The 23,390-nt window shown below is 35.7% G+C and overlaps 1 protein-coding gene across 2 annotated transcripts in view; it reads left to right on the forward strand.

Moving 5' to 3' along the window:
* The window catches only part of LOC113500579 (phosphatidylinositol 4-kinase beta), a 45,897-nt gene extending 22,835 nt beyond the window's left edge, over window positions 1-23,062 (forward strand). For both annotated transcript variants that reach the window (XM_026881429.1, XM_026881430.1), the window contains exons 3-10: window positions 4,462-4,662; window positions 8,186-8,452; window positions 16,933-17,094; window positions 17,270-17,503; window positions 19,561-19,739; window positions 19,892-20,003; window positions 20,119-20,260; window positions 20,450-23,062. In XM_026881429.1, coding sequence (XP_026737230.1) covers window positions 4,462-4,662; window positions 8,186-8,452; window positions 16,933-17,094; window positions 17,270-17,503; window positions 19,561-19,739; window positions 19,892-20,003; window positions 20,119-20,260; window positions 20,450-20,631 — 1,479 coding nt within the window. In that variant the 3' untranslated portion in view covers window positions 20,632-23,062. The remainder of the gene's footprint in view (window positions 1-4,461; window positions 4,663-8,185; window positions 8,453-16,932; window positions 17,095-17,269; window positions 17,504-19,560; window positions 19,740-19,891; window positions 20,004-20,118; window positions 20,261-20,449) is intronic.
* Window positions 23,063-23,390: the final 328 nt, after the last annotated feature.

Raw genomic sequence — 23,390 nt, forward strand, 5'->3', positions numbered from 1 at the left:
AGCCTACGTGGACTGTGGAACCTTGGCTTAAGTGACACCGTGCACTAACATAATTACAGAAATGTAATTAACAGCTGTGTAAGCTGCTTCAGACAATTCTCAAGGCTGTTACAATTAATCATTTTAGATATTAGCATGTCTGCATTATGGTGTATCCGTGTAGAATTCAAAAAGCAAAAATAACAAATTAACATTGCTTATAGTTTGAATACAACCTTATTTTTGAATTGGGCCCCTGGTCATTAATATTGTAAATAAATTAGCTAATGATAGATTAGGTAATTGGTTTTTAGAAGTTCATATCAAGGTTCTATAAATAACATTCACTTGATCATGTAACAGAAAAAAAATACGTGGGCTTTCTTGATATGCAACTAGCATTTACTAAAGACCTTTCTGGGCGTAATTTTTTAGACCTTCCTCTTTAGGCTATTTTATATAAAGGTTAATCCGTAGCAAGTCCGAACTACACTTCTATTTTGAAATTAAATGGGTCTAGTTTTCTTAATTTATTCAAAATGTCTATTTTAAATTTTCTGTCAAACTAGTTGCGAACTTGCGAATCATCACAGTCTTTAGTATTCCTCTCGTCGTCGTATGAAGCTAATAGCATACAATTACTGTGGAATGCATTTAATTAATATCGTCATTTCCTTGACCTGCGATGTCCCGTCGCCTTGTAGATTTTAGTCTCCGGTCTGTAACTAGCTTGCCCCAGAATGTACTGTAATAACATGGACTGGCTTTTTACGCTTAATCTTCTAATCAGTTGGTTCTATGCCTAGAGCTCCATCTTTTTTTCTATGAAATGAATTTACTTTTGCAGTACCAATAATAGTAATCATTCGAAAGGCTAACTTAACACCAGTAAATTACATTTTCCCTTACAGCCGTTAAAACATAGCGTGTTCCAGTTGCGCTCAAGATCTCAGATTTATTTGATAACGAACTTAGTAAAAACCTAAATATACAAGACGACCTTGCGCTAAAATGACCGCTCACTAAATAATATTACGTATAGCTAGTTGTGATAAATCGTTTACTGCTTACACCTACGGCAATGATCAAATCGTGTCACCTTCACGTGTGTCAGATGAATGTATCTCGTCTGTAAACTCACCTCTGCGAACGAAGCGGATATTGATACTAACACTACATAAAATACTGTACTGTTAAACGCCATAATAGTTAAACATGAGATTTTATGCCTGTAAAATATACAGTAATGCCATCATTTGATTTTAAGTGTCGGTCGTAAAGAGTACCATTTTGTCACATTCTCATTCAACGTATAAATGTATGTATGCCAGACATAGACATATAGACAATTAAACAGCTATTTATCATTTCATTAGACCCATGAGTCATACCTTGTCATGATCACCTAAGGTTTTTTGGAACTGAGAACTGATTACTCCAAATATTTTGTTTGTACTCTGTTAAATCTGTTTACTTCGTCTGCCGGCGTTGTAGTGAATGATTCATTTAAATTAAACATTAAGAAGACAGTAAACATCTTCCCAGTACATGCAAATTTTTTGTCACTCTATAAAATTATACTTTTTCGTATGTGACGTGAGCAAGTACTGAGTCATTGGATACATTTCGAGATGACTTTATATTTGTCTTCGAGTATTTTCCGACTCATTTCATTTATTTCGGAACTTTTCATGGATTTCCCCCGTCCATTGATTTCTTGAACGCATGATGCGTTTGTTATTAAAAACTTTCTTGAGAACTTGTATCACATGAATACAAACAAAACAAGAGCAATTGAAACCTTTAGCAAAACAAATTCAATCTGCACTAATAGCATTACTGTCTTGCATGTAAACACACAGTGAATAACAGCAAAACAGCTGTTTACGAAGCATGCACTTCATTGAATTTAGTTTCCACGATCCAAGCACAATGAGAAAACAAGTACCTAGTTTTCTGTATATGCTACTTGAACTAAGAAAGTGCGTCATGGTTCTTATTTTACATTGGGCTATTAGTATTTGTATTGATAAAATCTATAAGATACACCGATTCCTCATAAACGACTGTTATCTATTTCCGAAATGTAAAACTTCCGTTGAAAGCGATTTGTTTGATATTGCATTGGTTATCCCAAAATCTTAAATTTTCAACAAATACTTCCTTTCAAAATGAGCCATTTGAAGTCAGATTACTAGAATATGTTGGTTATCGAACCCAAGTTCTGAGTAAAAGTAAGACTCGTGTAATTCCAAGACATAAAGATCGTACACAGCTGTTTGTGTATTTATGCACTACTGAGAAAAGTTTACAGTTCATGTCGAGTATATGTATGTTGGGTATATTATGTGTTTTCACGATAGAGTAATAACATATTTAAGATGCCATAACCACAACAATTTAGTTACTTTACACCATTTACCATGTACTAATTTGTTACAAGCTAAAATACTGTTTTGTAAGTAGCTTGTCTTTTAGTATTCATTTTATTTCGTCTAAGTAGATTGGATGAAATGTTTTTATTTTTTTTTTCTATGAAAGGTCACTTCATAAGTTTGTGTTGTACATTTCACCGATAACCATACTAGACGCACGTGTTAAGCCGGGCTTATTGTAATCAACAACACTTCTAAACACATGTTCATGAATAATCGACAAAACATATTTTATTACTTTTTGTGGCGTGCTTTCCTCCACATTCATTCACGTAGATACCTAGGTTGGTTAGAAGGTATTCTCATAGAGCTTATAATTCATCTGGAGACCATGTAACTCTTCTTCTATTTGTCTACTTAAAGGTTGTAAAAGATTGCTATCTCTATGCCTTGCAATTTTGTCGCATCACGACTGTACGCATACGTTGTATTGTGCATAACATTGTTTAGACTGACAGAGCAGATGAACAGGTTAATTCTAAAGATTCTACAAGGAAATCTTTATGTATATCCTTATTGTTGCTTTGGAGGGAATTTCAATATTGTACATACGTGTTTACCTTCCTGAGTTCTTCCTATAGTCCCACTTAAACTTTGAATTCTCAGTGCCTCGAAATGTACGGTGTTATTATCTTGTTGAATAGAGTTATTATTAACAATATCTCAAGGTACATCTACACGATATTTCTGATAACCCAGTTTAGGAGTCAAGGCCACAACAATCTGTATCAATGAGAATATAATTAAACAATAGAAGCTAAATTAGTACCTAATGACAAAGCCTCGAACAAGATGTCACCCGTTTGTACTTATTCACCTATTACAAGCCGTACACACGTTGTGAAAGCTTGTAGGAAAGTGTTAGATTTTTCTTGGCAACTTTCTATAGTGGCTGACATAATGATACCTCTTTGCACATAGGTAAGTAATATCGAATCATTTTCTGCAAAAAGTATCCATTATTATTTTTGAAATGAGGAAAAACCCGTATTGGGTACATACAATCCTTTTCAGCAAAATCTCGAGTTTCGTACACAAAACATCGTTAAGGTACTCCAAAGTACAAACAGCGCGTAGGATCATTAAGGGGTAATTTGTTTTGTTATAAAGTCATTACAGCCCAATAACATTATTTGCAATCAACTCAGTTCGTATCTCAACAAGAATGGAGCCTTTTTGTGTTCATTTAATCTAATCCGAGATTGCTTTCGACATCCATCAATTTTCTATTCGATCTTCGACTCTCGACACTAGAAAGATCAACTTTTCACCGGCTGTATTGACTTTCTTTACCTCTGCTAATACATCTTTGCAAGATAACACCCACCTTTCTCATGTATCCAATGTCTCATGTTATTAGCTTTTATTTTGCTTTTTGGAGTTTGCAATGAAAAAATACTATAAGCCTCTTTCGTTTTTATAAAATGATCAAGCTAAATAAATAAACCACAACTGTGTTATTGCATTTAAGTAGTATTGCATCTCCTGTAAAGTAGTATATTTTAGGATAGATACATAACAAGAGGTACTAAGTAAGCTCTCATTAGTATGTTGACTAATCGAGTGCAATGTTCAACATACAAATATCATATTAGGGTTAGTTTTATTGCATTAGTAAGTAAATCTATTGACAGGTACTTATAACCTGTGATAAGTCACACAATAGTCAATATTATGCTCGACACGTTAGTGGCACACGTGACCCAATGCTTATTCACTGCAGCATTGACTTAAAGGTCTACTTGCAAGGAGAAAAATATAATATTTATGTTGTTAACCAGATGCTTTACACGAGTTCTATGTTTACTGAATACTTAGCATGCTTAGACCGTTGGATTTATTCTCAGTTTCAGTGACTGATCAATGCTGTGTCATTGAAGTAACGATTGTTTATAGAATAATACTTTTACGCTTGAACGTTTCCGATGTTTTTTTTTTTTGTAACTAATTTAAGACAAAAAAACTAAGTATTGTTACCAAAATAATTATAGGAAATGACGTACACAAAATGTAAACGTGAATTTAATTCATTCGTAAAACATTTCAGTTTCTGACGTCACTGACAAACATCGGGCGTCGTCTAGCCGGGGTGGCGGACAAGGAGCGCCGTAACGGGCGTCTCAGGGCCGAACTAGCGACATTAGACCTCAACCTGCCGGCGAGGGTGTGGCTGCCGCTACACCAGAGGCCGCACTATGTACTCAGGATACCACCACATGCAGCCGCCGTGCTTAACAGCAAGGATAAGGTGAGAAAACTCTTTATTATAACTATGAGTAACATAAAAATGTTCGCAACGTGTTATGTGTATAATCAAAGCTTTCCATCAAAGTTAATTGAAAAACTCAAGAGGGACGCTTCTTTAAGTTTAAATATGAAAATAAAAACGTTTAATACATAAACAGAATGGATAGATGTCTTCTTAGGTTTATTTTCCATTTAAAAGTGAGTATATAAAGATTATTTCGCGGCTGTTGACCCTATACAATGATAGCAATTCATGACGTATTCACGCGAAAAGGTTTATTGAGATATAGTGTAGCTAACGTCAAAACAGGTTATACCTATAGAAGTACAGTTATAAACATAATCTTGTTATAATGTACAGAATCACAGAAATATAAATAACTATCATATTAAAATAGTTCGCTTTATATAATGGAATGTTCGTAGCATGATAACTATTATCTAATTGGTTGATTTCTTGGAGAAGTTTCTAAGAAACTATTTAATGAGATGATTCTATTTTTAGCGAAGTTATACGTAACAGAGGCCCTTTGTTTAAACGAGTTATGATTGTTACTAGGCTAAAAATGTAGTTTAACTCTATAATTAAATAGATAGTCCAGCATATTCAATAAACGTTATATATCATGTGTAACTTAAAATAATTATCGAAAATATACTTTAAGTTTCGTTTATAAGGTCGAGAATTGCATAAAACCTTTTATTAGGACCAGACTCATTTGACTATTGTTGTATTAAAAGTATTAAAACACTTCTGAAGGTCACCTCTATGACTACATTGACTTAAATACTTACGTTGATCAAATTCTTTACTAAAAGGATTTTGATGTCATAGATTAGAAGGCTACGCAATACGTATTAAAGGTGAATAGTTGATATTGCTTTTAATATCAAGACTGAATTAATATCGCTTCTGTGAACCACTTCTAAATAGCCGTTTTGTAATATCATCCTTGATATCTTATTATAAATGACTTTCAAGTTAATTAATTTATTGAATTGCATTAACTATTTATGAATATTCTTTAATCTGATATTTATTTTTCTATCAATTAAATATAAATAAATAAATTAGATGCTCTTCTTCTACATCATGCTAATCAAGTATGAACTCCAAAAAAATATCCCTAGGGAACGCTTGACGTATCGAAGCATCGCAACATACAAGGTTCTATACTCATTAAGTGGTAATCTTCTGTCTTTACCACCTTTCTAACCGAGACTATATCAACCTAATAGCATTAACGATAATACACTTTACAATTTGAATACGTAAGGCTTCAAAGCATCTGAATAATTGAAGCCGGTCTACTAATATTATATTAACAACGATATTGAATGTCATCCAGTGTTTACGGGCGATAACTTAATCTGATTTATCTTCATAACCTTAGTTATTTAGTTTTCGTCACGTCACAGCCATTGTTTTCTATTCGCGATATGAACTTGATATATGTAATCTACAGTTGTCATAGCGTTAGGTGATTGTGTTAGTGTTCTGACGTTATTTGAACCGTTTGTGATCGGAATAACGTCATAGCTTGTACGTCTGTAGTTTTGTTCCATAGCCTATAATATTATAGAAAAAGTAACGTGTAAACATTTAACGCTCATAATTTTAAGTAGGTACTCTGCAAAAGCTTTTCTAGGGTTAGTTCTTTGGCGATGCTCTATTCATTCCATTAAAATTACACATAAAATTTTAGTTTTCCACTTTCTACTGCCGACGGTGATTATATTATACCAACACGGAAACAATAAAGTTCATTTCACTTGTGTTAACATTTGGAAAAACATCCTACATTCTTTCTTTTGTTCAACGAAACATTTCGTCAGTCCCGCCTTTTTATTATAGCTCTTAAACGGACTCACGTAACAATAAATTTCGTAATACTTTCGAAATTTCTTCCCATTGTCATTCACTAAGCTGAGGAAATAATAGGCAGTTTGTTAGCAGTCACCTTGGCATGATGTATCCACATAAAACGCACGCTTTACGCCAAAAGGGTGGCCTCATTATCCGTCAAGGCGAGATTTAAGGCATTGCATGAGGTTTCCTCATAGTTTCCCTTCACCGACCAACTAATACGTTAGAATTCAAATTGTGAAACAAAATTCTACTCTAAATAAGAATTAGGTTAGAATTTTTTAACTTGTAAGCATGCGTTTCTGTGTAATTATCGCCATTTAGTTAATTATGCCATTAGATACATTAAATGAGTATTCGCGTACAATGTCGGTCATTGTCGTTTGTATTAATTACATACGTGTTTAGATATGTTAAATATGTTAATAGGTAGGAGAAATGTAATTATAAAAACAGCTTGTTGTACACAGAAACCTGTATCCAGTGTTTTCGACCAATTGCTGTCAGGTTTCCGGCTTAAAAAGGCCAAGGTCTTTCACAATGCGTGGGTTCTGTAAAATGCTCAATGATTTGTTAGGAGTGGGATGCATCCTCAAATATCTATGTTTATTGCTTGATTATGTATAATCTTCCTCTATGAAGTGAATACGCCTACAATAACTCAAGAAATGTTTGTTATCATTCAGAAAACTACTTTTAAGTTGAAAGCTAATGAACTCTAGTCGATGCTCTTTTGTCTTAGAAAAGAACTTAGAAGATGTTAAGAATATTCTGTTTCGCAGTAGAACTGGTTCAATATAATATGCGGCGACAATACTATGATAAGAACCGGTTACGAGACTATTCAATTTATCTGATAAGTTTATAATGATAAAGTCGTATAATGTGTTTCTTTACCATCAGACGTAATAAAAGAAGAATATTGAATTGTATGTTATCTTGGACTGGCACACCTGTAGCAGTCTGCTATATCGTCTATTTATTGGTGCGTCTGCACTAAGAAAACATCCAGTTAGATAACTAAGCATTTCAGTTTTCTGAATATAGTATATTCAATTAATGTGTAACGTGACCAGATACGAATCATTTAGCGATCTGATTAAATAAATACGTGTCATTCTGCATCGAAATTTTAACTTTTGTTATCTATACGGAAATGCTTTAATGAAGAACAGGCACTCAACCCTTCTCAGATAAAACCCATTATACATAGTTTACCTTGAAATTAATATGGCGCTTGTAATCATCCTACAAAACAAGGTCGCTTAGACAAGTTCATTGTCGTTGCTAGTTCATCACACCTATTTAAATGATGTGAGTGATGTGATCTCACCATCCATGAAATGTAAACTTTATACCACTGACCAGCTGTTCCCCGCGACTTCTTTCGCGTGGTTAGAAGATAAAAGTTAGGAATTTTTGAACGGAAGCCTTCGAAGATGAATATTTTTCCCCGTTTTTGCCTCATTTTCCATGGTATCTCCGCTCCTATTAACTGCAGCGTGTTATATAGCCTAAAACCTTCCTCGATGAATGGTCTATTGAGCACAAAAATAATTTTCAATTTGAACCAGTAGTTCCTGAGATTAGCGCGTTCAAACAAACTCTTCAGCTTTATAATGTTAGAATAGATCTAATGATACATTTTTGTCTGCAGGCACCTTACATAATGTACGTGGAGGTCCTAGAGACGGACGGGCACGAGCCCCTGCCCCCGCGCTTGCTGCCCCCTGCGCCGCCAGCCCCGCACTCACCTCCCATCCGACACACGAAGAGCGAGGAGAACTTAGTACCGGAGTGGCCAGCCCTATCTTTGTACTCTGGCTTGGATGATGGTGACGCTGGTGACTGTTGGAGCCATGATGACGAGGAACTCAGCACTCAGTACTCGCATAGAGCGCCCGCGCCGGATAGCTTGTCTCAGGTATGTGACTATGATATATATTTTAGTGGTTGATCTGGTGTCTTTCATGTTAAGACGTTGTGCCGTAAGACTGATAAGAACGTCCTTCATAATGGATGAGAAATCCAATGAAAGATTGTTCGTCGCATGGTGTTTTGTGGCGATTTCGATTCTAAAAAATTGTTTATGAACCCGTTCTATGATTTTAGACTTACACGCATGCACAAATTTTAAGCTACTAACGTTATGTCTTGATTACTGACATTGCCCTCATCTATGCCCGGTATCATAGCGTCATGAGGTCATGTTCTTGTTTATAAAATATATAAAAATATCCGTAAGCGTTGTTTTCTCTTGTCTTATTGTACGCGTGGCCGGTATTATAAACATGCAAAAGCAATATACACGTGCTATGCTTGGATTGCTTAGCATCCAATTGCAAGGAACATTGATCAATTATGATTGAATGAAAAATACCAGCGGTATTAGTGAAATCCCCTGTATCATACCTTGCTACATTCCTATCAAGTATTTCATGTTACTACACGATGAGACATAACACTTACTGAATACCGCATATTTTTCCTTTTCTATATTGTAAGTCTTCCACATACCTATATTGCACGTGTTGATCTAAATTATATAATACTAGCTGACCCAGCAAACTTGGTTTTGCCTAATCAATTATTTCTAGTTGTATGTATTTTTTAATGTCACATTATAAAAAAATAAAAACAAAAAGATTCGTCAAAAAAATAAAATAATTGTTTTTAGTGTGAGCAACTCTTATCACTAAGGGGTATGAAAAATAGATTTTGGCCGATTTTCAGACCTACTGAATACGCATATAAAATTTGGTAAAAATCGGTAAAGCCGTTTCGCAGGAGTAAGGTAACTAACATCGTGACACGGGAATTTTATATATTAGACAAATCCGTGACAAAAATACAGATCTATCTTAGAAAGACATCATATCCATTCAATATTTTACATTCTAATACATATTATAGTGTATTCTAAAAATATATTCTACGTGCCTGACATAATACTAAAATACATCCTTATCTCACGATACTATCGCACCAATTGTACCATGCCCAATTAATGCCCACACGAATATTTACGGTTCAATATCGTTTAATATACGATGTCAATCTTGTTTATGTATACCACTAGTGCTTACGTGTACTGACATCATACATGCATGATATGTCCTCGCCTGTGTTAAACTCGAAATTTTTAGCCATTGACCCCAAACTCTATCTAGATAAATCGTGAACGATTACCAGATCACTAAATCTTTGACTACACGGATGGCCGAGAGGTATTCGTCACAACGCCAAACCTATTGTGTTTAACTTTTCGCTGATTCCATCCCCACTTGCGTGATCTAAATGAGAAACGTCAGTTCATCATCGACTGATCTGAACTTGCATGCTATCAACGGACGCTTGTTCGGAGTCTGGGTGTCTCATGCATGTGATTTGAATGTTCGTAGACTGTGGCACATAGGTTGAGGAGGACAGACTACTAATAATAAATAATAAAATAATAATCTTTATTGTCATAAAAAAGTACATCAATATTTATGAAGTCTCTGACACCCGTGCTAGGTACGTAACCTGTGTTACGGGAGTCAGCGCCCTCTTCCACTTTTAAGGAGCTTACGTTTTATGAGCAATAGAAACTTAACTAACTAACAGAAGGAAAGAAAATAAAACAAAAAAAAAAAAAAAAAAAGTGCAAGCAAACAACAAACAGAACTGAACAACTCAATTCACATGTAGGTAGGAGTGAGGGTGGGTGAGTGTAGATTTGTGTGTGTGTGTGTGTGTGTGTGTGAGGATGTGTGTGTGTGTGTGTGTGAGAGAGTGTGAGTGAGTGAGAGAGGATGTGTGCAACAGGTGAGGGTGGGTGAGTATGAAAGAGGGTGCGAGTATGTGTTGTGAAGGTGTATATGTGAATGTGGAATATTTGTGTGTTTGAACATTGTCGGGAACGTAAGATTTTATTATGCTTAAAGAGTTAAGTGCGTTTTTTAACTTGAGTTAGGAGAATCTTGTTAATATATTTTCAGTTTCGTCATATGTAAGGGTTTGTAGCCATTGTTTCAGACTTAGCTTAACTTTATTAAGAGTAAGGTTGTGGATTGAAAGTTTCCTATTTATTTTATTGTATAAATATAAGCTTTGCGCAAAAAAGTGTCTTTGTGCTAGCGCAGAGCGACATCTAATAGGTCTGTAGATAAAGAAACCAGTACGCCGAATTGAGGATGTAGGAGTAACGTCCGAGGGTATCGTGGAGTGTCGACGTAAGACAGTGCGGAGGATATAAAGTTGCCTTACTGTAAGAACTTGAGTGTCCGAGTACAGCTGGACAGTGGGATAGTCTCTTTTTCGGAAGCTCATTACTTTAAGGACGGCTCGTTGTGCTCGTTCCACTTGTAACATAACAGTTTTAAAGGTCCCTCCCCACACGGGTATACAATAAGTTATTATTGACTCACCCAGAGAACAATAGACCATGGATGCTGTTTTCTGGTCCGCAGAGTACCTTAGTTCTCTAAATAAATAGACCAGTTTTCGGAGTCTGCCACATACAGCGTCCGTGTGCATACGCCAATCTAATTTCTCATCAATGTTAACACCTAAGTATTTTATAGTACTGACCATATCCAGTTCTCTGCAGTTGCATCCATGAGCAATTTGACATGTGTGAGCAATTAAGTTATTTGGAACCGATGAAGATTTGGATGTTTTAGGTGGTAGGAACTGAATTACTTTGGTCTTGGTAACATTTAACGTTAAAAGGTTGAGCGTAAGCCATTTCATTATGTGTTCTAAGGAAGTCTCGGCACTCTTCTTAGCAGTGGTCCAGTCTTTATCGTATATTAAAAGAGCTGTGTCATCGGCATAGCAGAATATGTCACAGTTATCGAGAGATAATAGGCAGAGGTCGTTAATATAAATTTGGAACAATGTAGGCCCTAATATGCTACCCTGTGGTATGCCGTAACAAGTAAATTGCTCACTACTGGTAAAGGAATCAATTTTTACACATTGGCTACGATCACTAAGGTAATCTTTAAAAATATTGAGGATTACCCCACGGATACCCATGAGCTCCATCTTAGACACTAGTTTCGGGATAGAGACGGTGTCAAAAGCCTTGGTCAAATCTAGAAAGACGCCATAGCATTTTAAGCGATTGTCTATTTTATTGACCAAGGTATTGACGAAATCGATGACAGCATCCTCCGTGGAGACACATGAGCGAAAGCCGTATTGATTTTTTGCAATTAAATTATTTTTTGTCATAAAATTAGTAAGATTCTTGTTTAGAATTCTCTCGAAGATCTTGGATAATGAGCTAAGTACTGAGATAGGGCGGTAATTAGACACATCATCTTTAGCCCCTGATTTATAAATAGGATGAACAATTGCACGTTTGAAAGCCCTAGGAAAGATACCAGAATCAATGGCACAGTTAAAAATATGAGCTATGACCGACGACAGAGTGTCACAAGAAAGTTTTAATACTTTATCTGATATATTGTCCCATCCAATTGCGCAGTCATTTCGTAAATTTAAAATTTAAACTTTTCACTTGCGTTTCGTCAACTGGTGGAATTACGAGCGAATTAACGGGGGATGGAGAGAGATTTTGGTACGGGTCAATGTAGACAGGCTGATTGTGAAGAATTTTTGAGGCTAGATTTCTACCTACGTTGATGAAAAAGTCATTAACATTATTAACAGATGTGGTAGGATTCTCGGATGATTTTAACAAAGCGTTAGGAGAATGTCGTTGTTGATGGCTGTGTGTAATGTGCTTTATTACTTTCCATGTAGCCTTTGGATTGTTTTTAGCTTTGGTAAACTCTGCTTTTTCATAGGCCCTTTTTAGTTTTTTTATTAGCGAATTATAAAAATTACGATATCGAGAATACGTTATTTTCAATGTTAAATTATCTGGGTTTTTTTTAGCTTTGCGATGCATTTTATCACGATTGCGTAAGCAACGGAGTAAACCTGCTGTCATCCAAGGCTTGATGATAGTTTTTCGATTAGGAATTATAATAGTCTTAGAAAATTCATTTAAAACCGAATGTATGTCCGAGATAAAAGTGTCCGTAGCTAGATTAGGGTCTAACATACTGAATATGTGATTGAAATCAAAATTATCTAGCGCATTTTTAATAGCGTCATAATCATAACGTAATGATTTTCTCGTCGTAGGAGATGCGGCAGTTTTACGTAAGCTCAAGAGTAGTACGACTGGTAAATGGTCCGTAACATAAGTGTCTATAACAATAACTGTGGCGGGAGTCTTGGTCCGTAACATAACATGATCAAGGCAGTTAGATATTCTGGTAGGGATTGTATGAGCAGGAAGCAGACCAAGGGTAGAGGTCAGATTTAGGTAGTCCTGTGCCAGGCGATCAGAGTTACCAGTTTTAATATCTATATTTATATCGCCTATAAGTATAACACTATTATAAGATTCGAGGGTCGTGACTATCTCGTGTAAACTGGCATAGAAGTTATTGGGGTCTAAGTACGACGGGGATCTATAAACTGCAATGATGGCGGTTTTGTTAAAACAACATATCAGAGAATTAGCGTCGAGAATCTTTGGCTCATACGTGGTACAGTTAATTGAGTTTTTAATATATATTACAACACCATCATTTTTTATAGGGTTACTTTTTGTAAAATATGAATCGTAACCATTTAAAATTGGAAGATTTCCAGCCACTTGTAGCCAGCACTCGGTGAATATTAAGAGATCAAATTCAAGTTTAGTTAATGTTAGCATTATCATAAATTGTTCGAAGTTCTTATTAATACTCCTAATATTAATATGGATAATACGAAGGTTATGCTCGGAAGGTTTTGCTACCTTAATACACTCGTCAGGTGTGCATAGTTTAGAGTCTGCAACTGAAATATTATCAAGTTCTCGAGAAATTTCATCAATATTCATCATTTATAGTATTATTAAAAATTCAAATGTAATTAAATTTTTTCCAGTTATATTATGTAAGAATGCACTTAGACTGCATAATAAAAAATACCTGTGTTGAGTATGCTGTAGAATTGTGTGTGAATTGATTGTGTGTGTGTGAGTGTGAGTTAGTATTTGAGTGTAGAAATGGATAGTATCTAACAATGAGTTACAATTAAGAAAACTAAAAATATAAGCCAAAAGAGTATTACCTAACGATAGAAGCAAACAAAACATGCGAAGGTATCCTCGGATTTTACAAGGCGCAGCTAGTTGTATTAATTGTCATTCCTTTCGTTGAAGACTGTCAAGGTCAGCTTCTTTTTTTATGATGATTTGCCGATCTCCTTCTTTCTTTCGAAGGAGCACTTTCCCAAAGGAGGTCCAGCAAAATTTATAGGCGTGGCTGTCTGCAAAACGCCGAGCCAGGTAATAAAGTCGCTGGTCTTTAAGCGTGAGTTTCTCGGACAAATATATAGGCTTCTTTGGTCCTTCAATTTTTAAGTGCGTAGAATTTAGCTTGTTATCTTTATTGTTCTTATTAAATACACGTGCTTTTTTTATAATAGCATCCTTAAATTACTTAGTGCGTCAGTCGTTAAAAACACATAATATTCTAAGAGAAATATGGTACTTTTTATTTGTAAGTATCGAATGCTAAGAACTATTTCTGACACACATTCTATTGAAAACCGGATCCTGCTTGTAAATTAGTTAGACGATGTATCTGGTTGACATATTTGTTGCATATATTGCAAATTCTGACTAATCTAACTCGTTTGAAAAAGGAAGTCTTGTTTCGTAAATATTATAAATTTTGCCGTAAACTAACCAGCAACGCCTTTCCGATGGACTATCAATGTAGGCAATGTTCTGATATATAAGCTAAAAGTTTCACCCAACTATGACGTATATGTATGAAGTAAAATTTATAACCCTAAATACTATGATTAGATTTCATAACTCTCTGTAACATAAAAGAAAACGATATCTATAAACGTCTGATAACATAATCACTGTAATTACAGCTCACTTGCGTTTTAATTTTATGAAATTTTGCAGTCGAATTGATAGTTTCACGGTTATTTTTTACGCACAGTTACAGAGCGATGATGCCAATTTCAGTTTCCTGTCAGTCGAATTGCCCTTGAATATGACGAAATGAAATACTCAATTCAACAGATACGCGTGTGAATCCACAATACTGCTAATTCACGTAATTGCGCTAATCATTTCGACTGTGTTTTTTATTTAAACAACCTTTGTCTGATCCGAGACTAAAAACCAAATTTTTTGACTTTTGAATTCGAAAATACCAGAATTTAAGAAAAAACAAAAAAGAAAAAAAAATCTGACCCAAAAAATGATCAGATTAACAGCCTTATTTCTAGTTCAGACTAATCAGTCATTTCAGTTGCCCAGTTTAATAAAACATTTTTTCTATTAAGAAAACCATACCTTAGAAACAAAAAACATTCGTCCATTGTCCGTTCAAAGGCAAACTTAATAAAGATTTTTGTTTATGATAGCTAATTCCAAAGTCTATGCTCCAATCTAAGTTCAAAACCCTGTTCCCTGCCCTAGATAATCGGTAAATCATTCATCGGGCTAATGGCATTAGTGTAAGGCGTCCAAGCCACGTGCATGTCCAAAGGCCAATGTCGTCGAGATATTCACGTGAACACAAACGTGGCTACGAATAAGGGTGAACGCTTTCTTTGACTCATTGTTAACGTTTAATAGAAATAAATGTCGATATAAATTGAAATGTTGACACGCCCCTTAAGTACTATATAATATAATAGGTTTTAAAAATAAGAATATGAAACCTTTTAAACTCGTTTTACTAAGAATATCGCGTATCCTTTGTTTGCCTTTCAGTGCTAATTTAATTTCGTTTTCTGAAAAGTAATAAAATGAGTAGGTTCCTACTCACTAAGCACACATTAAATAATGTATTGAATGATAACGACTCTTTTATTTATACGACTAGTTAAGCTTAAAATATAAATTAGAGATATTGTGGAAACATAGAGGACTGGTTTCTGTGGAAAGACACAAAAAGTTTTTGTACCATTATTTATATTATATTGACCGACCGAGTTACATTATAAGTTTGCATGACGAAATTGTCAAAGAATTCTTAAATATTACCTACACACCAATTGTTCTTTACTTTGCAAGTAAATAACACAAACCTCAAGACTTAAGTTTATAATATTTTCCATTTAAAACTATTGTGTTGACGATGTATGGTTTATTCAACATTTTGTATGAAACAAAGATGAACGACCCCTTAATAACAAGTCTGTATTTTGATGGTATACAATGACCGGTCGTTTGTTGTTTTTGTAACAACTTTTTGTTTTATATTAAAGTCGTTATTTTATATGATGTTATTTATCTTGATTGTTGCATTGTTTTCAGTTCATTGTAGTTTTCAAGGTCATTAAAATAATGTAATCAAAATAACTCCTAGAATGAATTAAATTGTAATCATGGATTCATGTTTAATTATTTCAACTTTCAGCATTGTAACTATTAATAAACAACTCTATACCTATATTTAAGTGTCATCGTAGCTTCTGTCATATTAATATAACGGCAAACAACGCGACAAACGGCAGCCATACAACACGAATCATGAGGAAACCTAGCAAAACATACGTTTCATACAATTGTTTCAACATTAGATTCACACTGACCTCGTTTACACTTTCTTGGATTCAAATGACAGCTCGTTGGAACACACCTTGAGAAATGTGTAACTCATGACAACATAATTATAAAGGAAAATCACTCTCCCACTGTAATTTAACTTGCAATTACCTTATAGAAAGGTTCTCAGCACTCGGTTCCACGTTTCTCGTTAGTCTTATAGACTGTAATGAATGTAACAGTTGGATAATAGCCAAAGTAAGCTTGTTGAACTGCATCGCCAAGTGAAGTTATTTCTTTTATGAACTTGCCAAATATTTATTAACGGAACGTGTGCGTTAAATAAAGCGTGTATCCTAGCGTGTCTAGCGTATTTCGCCTATGCTTGATGTTTCTTGTAACTTTTTGTAGGTTATAACAACTAACCTTAACCTATTTGTGATGCGAATACTATAAACATTTATTTATTGAGACATAAATATTACATTACTATTGTGAAACAAAACTAAACTTTTAATAGCTCCACTTCAATAGCGAATGCGTTTCCAAGCGACAATGTCATTGATTCCCTTCACTCAAACTAACAATTTCAAAGAAAATTATATTAAAATTTCATTCGAATCGCGGACTACCCGTTATAATATGCAATATGTAGTCATAGTTAGGTATTTGTTTAAAGAATGTTTTGCTTTCGATACGAGCTTGAACTTGAAACATGAAACAAAGAAAATACAGTAATGACTTACTTGGTCTTGTTTTCGAGTTTTGGCTATATTATTAAGTAGAATAGATAAACAGTTCCCGCTTTCTAAAATACAACGTTTATTTATTTTTAGGTGTCAGCCGTATCAGCGCTATCAACATCCTCCTGCGGCTCTCGCGAGTCAGTAGCTGTGGGCGCCGGTGAGGTGCGACGGCGATTAGCGGACGCGACCGCCGCGCCGCCACCGAACGCCTTCCGACATGATCCTGCGGACCCCTCTGCTACAGCGTTAAAGGTAAACATGAAGTGAGAAAATTAATACGTGAAAGTGCATAGGGAAAAATATTGACAGAGTAGTTGTTATGGACTTGCTTCGCTCCAGAAAAGACTGCAGAGTATGTTAGACTACATGAACATCAGGAGAATGATATCCTATTCTTTTCACAGCTAAGTATAATGTAATGTTCCAGGAATCATGGGAGAGCAAGTTATCCCGCATGCGGTCGTCGTCCCCGTACGGCGCGCTGAGCGGCTGGCGGCTGCTGGGCTGCATCGTGAAGGTGGGCGACGACCTGCGCCAGGAGATGCTGGCGGCGCAGCTGCTGCGGCGCCTGCAGGCCGCCTGGGCCGCCGAGAGGGTGCCGCTCAAGCTGCGGCCCTACGAGATCCTGTGTCTCGACAAGGAGTGCGGGCTCATACAGCCGGTACGTATCTGCGGACCCAGTATCATAACACAAGCTGAGCCCCGATTCTGATATTTACAGTGACCGATGAATGAATGGAAATTGGATCAAATTTGGAACTATTCCTATTCTCTTCAGCATTTTGCCAACACAATTATTGTGAACAGCAGAAAGCGGCATACAGGGTGTAAGGAACACCGTGACTTTTCCGTGGGACCTGAGTTCTAGACATGATTCCAGACCCCCCTGCGTTGGAATTTTTCATCGGTCTTTTCATGAAAATTGCATTTTTTTTCGCGTTTTTTTAATTTTATGTGTCATAAAATCATTTTTCCTACGTATTTCAATAATATTGTCATAACGAAAGTAATTATTAAGCCGTTTTCACGAAAAAAGGCAATGTAAATGAAACACAAAAACTGCTCCCGATCAGCTGATTCGTAAAGGTACTCGTCGGTCATCGCTCTCTCGCAAATCTAACCGAAAGTGACGTCAAAACCGAACCAATACATGAGCGTCAACCGTAAGAGATAGCGCAACTATTGCGCGCGCACTCGCACTCATTATTCGTAATCCTGCCTACTATTCCTTTAAAAAAAGCCGCGCGCTTTGTAGGCACCGCTAGCCGCCTTTGTCGACACCGCCAGCGCGCCGACAAACACCTACAGCGGTATCGGCGAGTGACGTACCTGTGCCACTGGATAAAATAGTACATCGATTTTTGTTACACGGGTTCCATGTTATAAAATAAAAAATCACTTTCTCAGCGTTTATCAACTTATCGTACTACGAAATTTATTTAAACCTTTTATTATAAACAGTTTGTTATTGTTTAGAATTCTGTAGTTCTAAAACATGTTGTTATAAACAATAATTTATTTTTTCTAAAATTAAACTCTGTTTTGTTACTAATATCCATCATCTACTAATGAAATTCCTGCCTAAAAAATTTTATCATTTTTTTTCCTACGAACTGCTAAATAATTATTCCAGTCACATAAAACAATTATGTTCTTACACAAAAGTACATTTTGTGATTAATCAATTTTAAAAGTTTAAGTTAAGTACTTTATTGTCAAGAATAATTTTACGATATTCACTTCGACCTCATGTAATTTATCGATAAAGAATCATAGGTACCTAGGTCCAACACTACTCAAAGGTTAAACCGAAAGTTCGGCTTTTTTCAAAATAGTACCTATTTTTACTCAGTTTGTTCCTTACGCTAATCGAATGTGCATGTGCAATCGGGTAATTCGCGGACTAATTATCGTGTAGGCAGACAATTTTATTGTGTTAAGTGATATAAGTGCGTGTGTTGTGTGTGTATTATTTAAATTACGATCCTAGTAGCTCGATAGGTTATTTTACCGCCCGGGAGAATGGCAACATGCTAATGTGTTATGGCGAAGCACGTGGCAATGCAAGTCTCGCGATGAACATTTACTGGACGCGGTACTTTTTGCCCTGGGTTCAGCAGCAGATTTTTCGCCGCGCCAAAATTTGTGTGCACGTAGATGGCGGACATTTCGAACCTTATCTGGTTAGAAGTGAGCGAGATTAAGGTAAGAGTAGGTTTGATTTAATAATACACAAGACACAGATTGAAGTCAGAATAGTGTAAATTGATTGGTATTTTTTTGTGATTGTTTTTCGTTACATCACAACATTTTTATAAAATGCGCGCGCGTTTCGAATGTTTCGATCGTGTCGCCGAGTGTCGCCCTCCTACCACATTACAGTTCGTGTAAGTACGTACGCTGAGCGTAAGGATCGCGCGGTAACCAATTCATTGCGTGCTCAAAAATGACTAAATCTATAAATATTAATCTCCGACGGTAGCGACTTCTTTAATATTAATTAACACGTTATTTTAAAGTCATTATGCGACTTTGGTGGTACGGTGTTCCTTACACCCTGTATAATACAGCTTTCTATTGTCAAAATTGGTTAAGCAGCTATAAAGATTACCTCTACAACTTCTTAAAACCTCTTTAATAAAATTGTAGATATGTGTTAAGAAATTGTAGTTAACATATAAAGTTACTCCGCTAATCACACTTATTTTTCTTTATTAGGTCCTAAACTCAGTATCACTGCATCAAATAAAGAAGCAGTCTGGCAAGACTCTTCGAGCGTGGTTGGAGCTAGAACACGGCCCGCCCAACAGCGAAGGGTTCCTTCGAGCGCAAAACAACTTCGTGGAGTCGGCTGCTGCGTATGCGCTCACCAGCTATCTATTACAGCTGAAGGATAGGTCAGTATTCTAATCATGATATGAATTGAATCACTTAGTAAACGCTTTTGTACCAAAAAGCGTTTATCAAGTGACTAGTTAGTCCCTGGAAAAAGCCCAATGAAGATGAACATTATTTATTTTATTTTCTGATTTTGTACTTTTTGTTTCAGGCATAATGGAAACATTTTGTTAGATAGCACGGGTCACATCATCCACATAGATTTCGGATTCATTTTTTCGATATCACCCAAGAATTTAGGATTTGAGAGTTCACCATTTAAGGTAAATTTTTGACTTTTTTATGTTTGTCTGATGCATACGTACTTAGCACATGTAGCTTTAAACACTAAACTATAATTTATCATCATACTTTAATGTAAACATAATTGTTTTCCAGTTGACGCAAGAGTTCGTAGAGGTGATGGACGGCGAGAATTCAGACATGTTCCAGTACTTCAAGATTCTGATTTTGCGCGGACTCATCGCGGCGCGCAAGCACTGCGATCAGATAATACACGTCGTCGAACTTATGCGCATGGGTAAGTTCATTAAGTTTTTTTTGGTGACCATTTAACTTTGATAATATAATAACCTTTCAATGTTAAAATCAGAGATCTGACGTGTTATTTACCAGACTCATCGTGCATAAGTACATGATGCGTACCCGTCGTCAGTTCGTCATCCCTCAGTTGAGTCCGTAGTCACGCTCTGCTTTGTGTTGTGTGCAGGCGGGCAGCTGGCGTGCCTGCGCTCGCACAGCGCGGTGTCGTCGTTCCGCGCGCGCTTCCACGCGGGCCGCACGGAGCCGCAGCTGCAGGCGCTGGTGGACAAGCTGGTGCGCGACGCGCTGCACTCGCTGTCCACGCGCCTCTACGACAACTACCAGTACTACACCAACGGCATCCTCTAGCCGCCCCCCACCCGCTGAACTAGCCGCCCTTTAAATCCTCGTCTAGTGTTTTGTCTTAATTTTGACCCTTATGCGACCCTCCGGCCGAGTGCTCGGAACACCAAGGAACGTGCCCCGATAGTCAATGTTCTTTAGTGTCAGACTGTACATATTCATGACGCCAATCCGATATAAGTAATTATTCAAATTTTTAGGATTGAGCCTACTGTGAATGTGATTTTTTGCATGTGAATTCCTGCTGTCGATGGTCGATAAGGGTAAATTAATTCCTAAGTTTCGTTATTATAGCTTGCAATATGAGCACCTTCACTTCGAAATGTCTAGTTGAAAGTTTCTTAAGTAATATTTGAATTGAATGTGTTATCGCTCTCTTACTGAAACTCAATTTTTCTCATTATACAGAGTGTTAAATGAGAGTTGAAATTGATCTTTCAATACTTATATTGGTTTAGAACAACTGAGATTCACGAACATGTCACAGGAACATGTAAGCTTACATCACGTAGATTTTGTAAATTTTAGTGCCATAACCCTACTGACACGCTGTACCTTGGAATCTTAGTCTTATTTGCTCAAGCATTAACACTCTATCATTCACAAAATATGTTTGACCCGTCCACTGTAGAACCCTTTAGTGCTTTGTAAAAATAACAGATTGACAGATTTATATTTTTCATGTATAAAGGTTACTGTGCGAATAGAATGTTATAAAATTCTAAAATAAAATATGTAAATAATAAAATGAAATTATGATAATTTTCGCAATGAGAAGACTGATTGTTCAGGCATGAAGAGTGGTTTAGATTTAGGTTTCTTAGCCGATTAAATTTAAGTTTTATCCTGTATGTACATTGGAAAACGAGAATGCGGAGCGAATGATAAATTGCTGTTACTGACATGAATGTGAACGATATGCCAAAGGAACGTGAAAATGGCATTGTTTTAGATGTTAAATACTTTAGAATAATACGGAAATCGAAAATCTTATTGTTAAATGTCCAACGCTAGATAGACTCGGATACACCAAAATAATATAGGTGGATCTATATAACAAAATAGACGTTTTATGAATTTTATCAATGTATGTATGATAATGGAGTTATTGTTATTCTGTGTTGTGGGCAGTGTTGCCGCTAGGTAGGTAATGGAACCAATATTGTACTATTAAAATGAAGGAGTAAACGTTAATTAGAATATACCTCGTATCATTGACCTCTCGACATCTACAAGGTTTAAAAAGGGAGTGAGAATGTTGCCAAATTTTTAACTATAGCAATGACGAGATGCTTATATTTTTCGATCTGTCCACTCTAATATTTCAGAATATCTCCTCAATTTAACTGACATAGAAAATAATAAAGATACGGTAGAGCCCTGTATAATCGGAGTGTTTGTTATAAAAGACTTTACTCTCCACATTATTGTATTAGGAATTTTATGACAGAGGAACATAGCAACAATAGTAATTTATGTACGTTTAAGTCGTGCCTTTGATCGTTTCTCTTTGTTATTTATATTTATAATCCTCTACATAAGATTCCTTAAAGACGTTCAGCGTCTCTTTCGCAGATATTCCAATACCGGTTTACTAGGGCTATGCTGCTAGGTAAAACGGAAGTCAGTCACGGTTTAAGGATATTATAGATCAATAAATATGACTGATTTTCAAATGGCAAGAATGTCTGTCAAGGCAGGGATGTATATACCGTGCATTTTATTTTATGACGTCTATATAATTTATATTTCTTGTATATTACGATAATTAACTAGTTACAGTGTCATGTTTTAGTTGACACCCTACATTTGGGGTCAGTTTATATTGTTGCTTTGGTTTTGTGTATTGAAACGCTAGAAATGCAAAGTGCAGTGCAGTCATTGATATCAATCCCGTTGGAGTGAAGATGGCTGGGGCTCATGTGGGGTCTGGATATGAATCAAGCAATAATATGCCTTAAAATAGCATAGTTTTAGATGATATTGTTTGCGCTCTTTGTACTTATTTCTTCCGCTAGCCGGCATGCAATTCTCCGATATAAACTGGCCCTAATACTGCTACTCATAGTTTTGTATAAATTGCCTCTCAGCTTAAAATATATCCGTATTTATTATGTACCCTTATATTTGTGTGTGGGTGAACTATATGTCACGTTTGACGAATAGATAGTATATAATTGACGTACCTTTAAATATTATATTCATTATAGTCTCATATTTGTTTCAAGTTGAAATTTATATCTGTATATAAACGTTTTCGCTTACGGTAAATATTAAATTATTCTGTTTAAGAAAATATTGCAAATGTCCGATAATCGAGATAACTTTCTCCTCGAAATTAATTCGTTATTTATCATCATGTACAGGTAATTGTAAGTAGGTACTCTAACATCTATCGTTTATCTTAATTTTTTAAATATACATAATCATGATTTTTCTTATGACTTTTATTTTCCCATTGTAATTATTGTGCTACAAAAAAAAATGTTATTTTATTCCACAAGCCAAAAAAAAAGTTTAGAACTATTAAAGACAGGTGCGAAAGGTAACAACTTCTTTTTCATTATTATCGCATAAAATACAGTGAAGGCCTATAAGACCTTAAACCTATAAGAACAACTAAATAAAGACAAACTGTCGTTCGAATAAAACATTATTTAGCCATAAAGTATTTAGCTAAGGACCAATGTTCTTAAACGATGTTTCGGAATAAAATGTCAAATAGCTAGTCTATACTAATAACATGAAGAGGAAAGATTTGTTTG

This window comes from Trichoplusia ni, chromosome 14 (genome assembly GCF_003590095.1).
Source record: "Trichoplusia ni isolate ovarian cell line Hi5 chromosome 14, tn1, whole genome shotgun sequence".
In the NCBI taxonomy this organism is placed as follows: domain Eukaryota; kingdom Metazoa; phylum Arthropoda; class Insecta; order Lepidoptera; family Noctuidae; genus Trichoplusia; species Trichoplusia ni.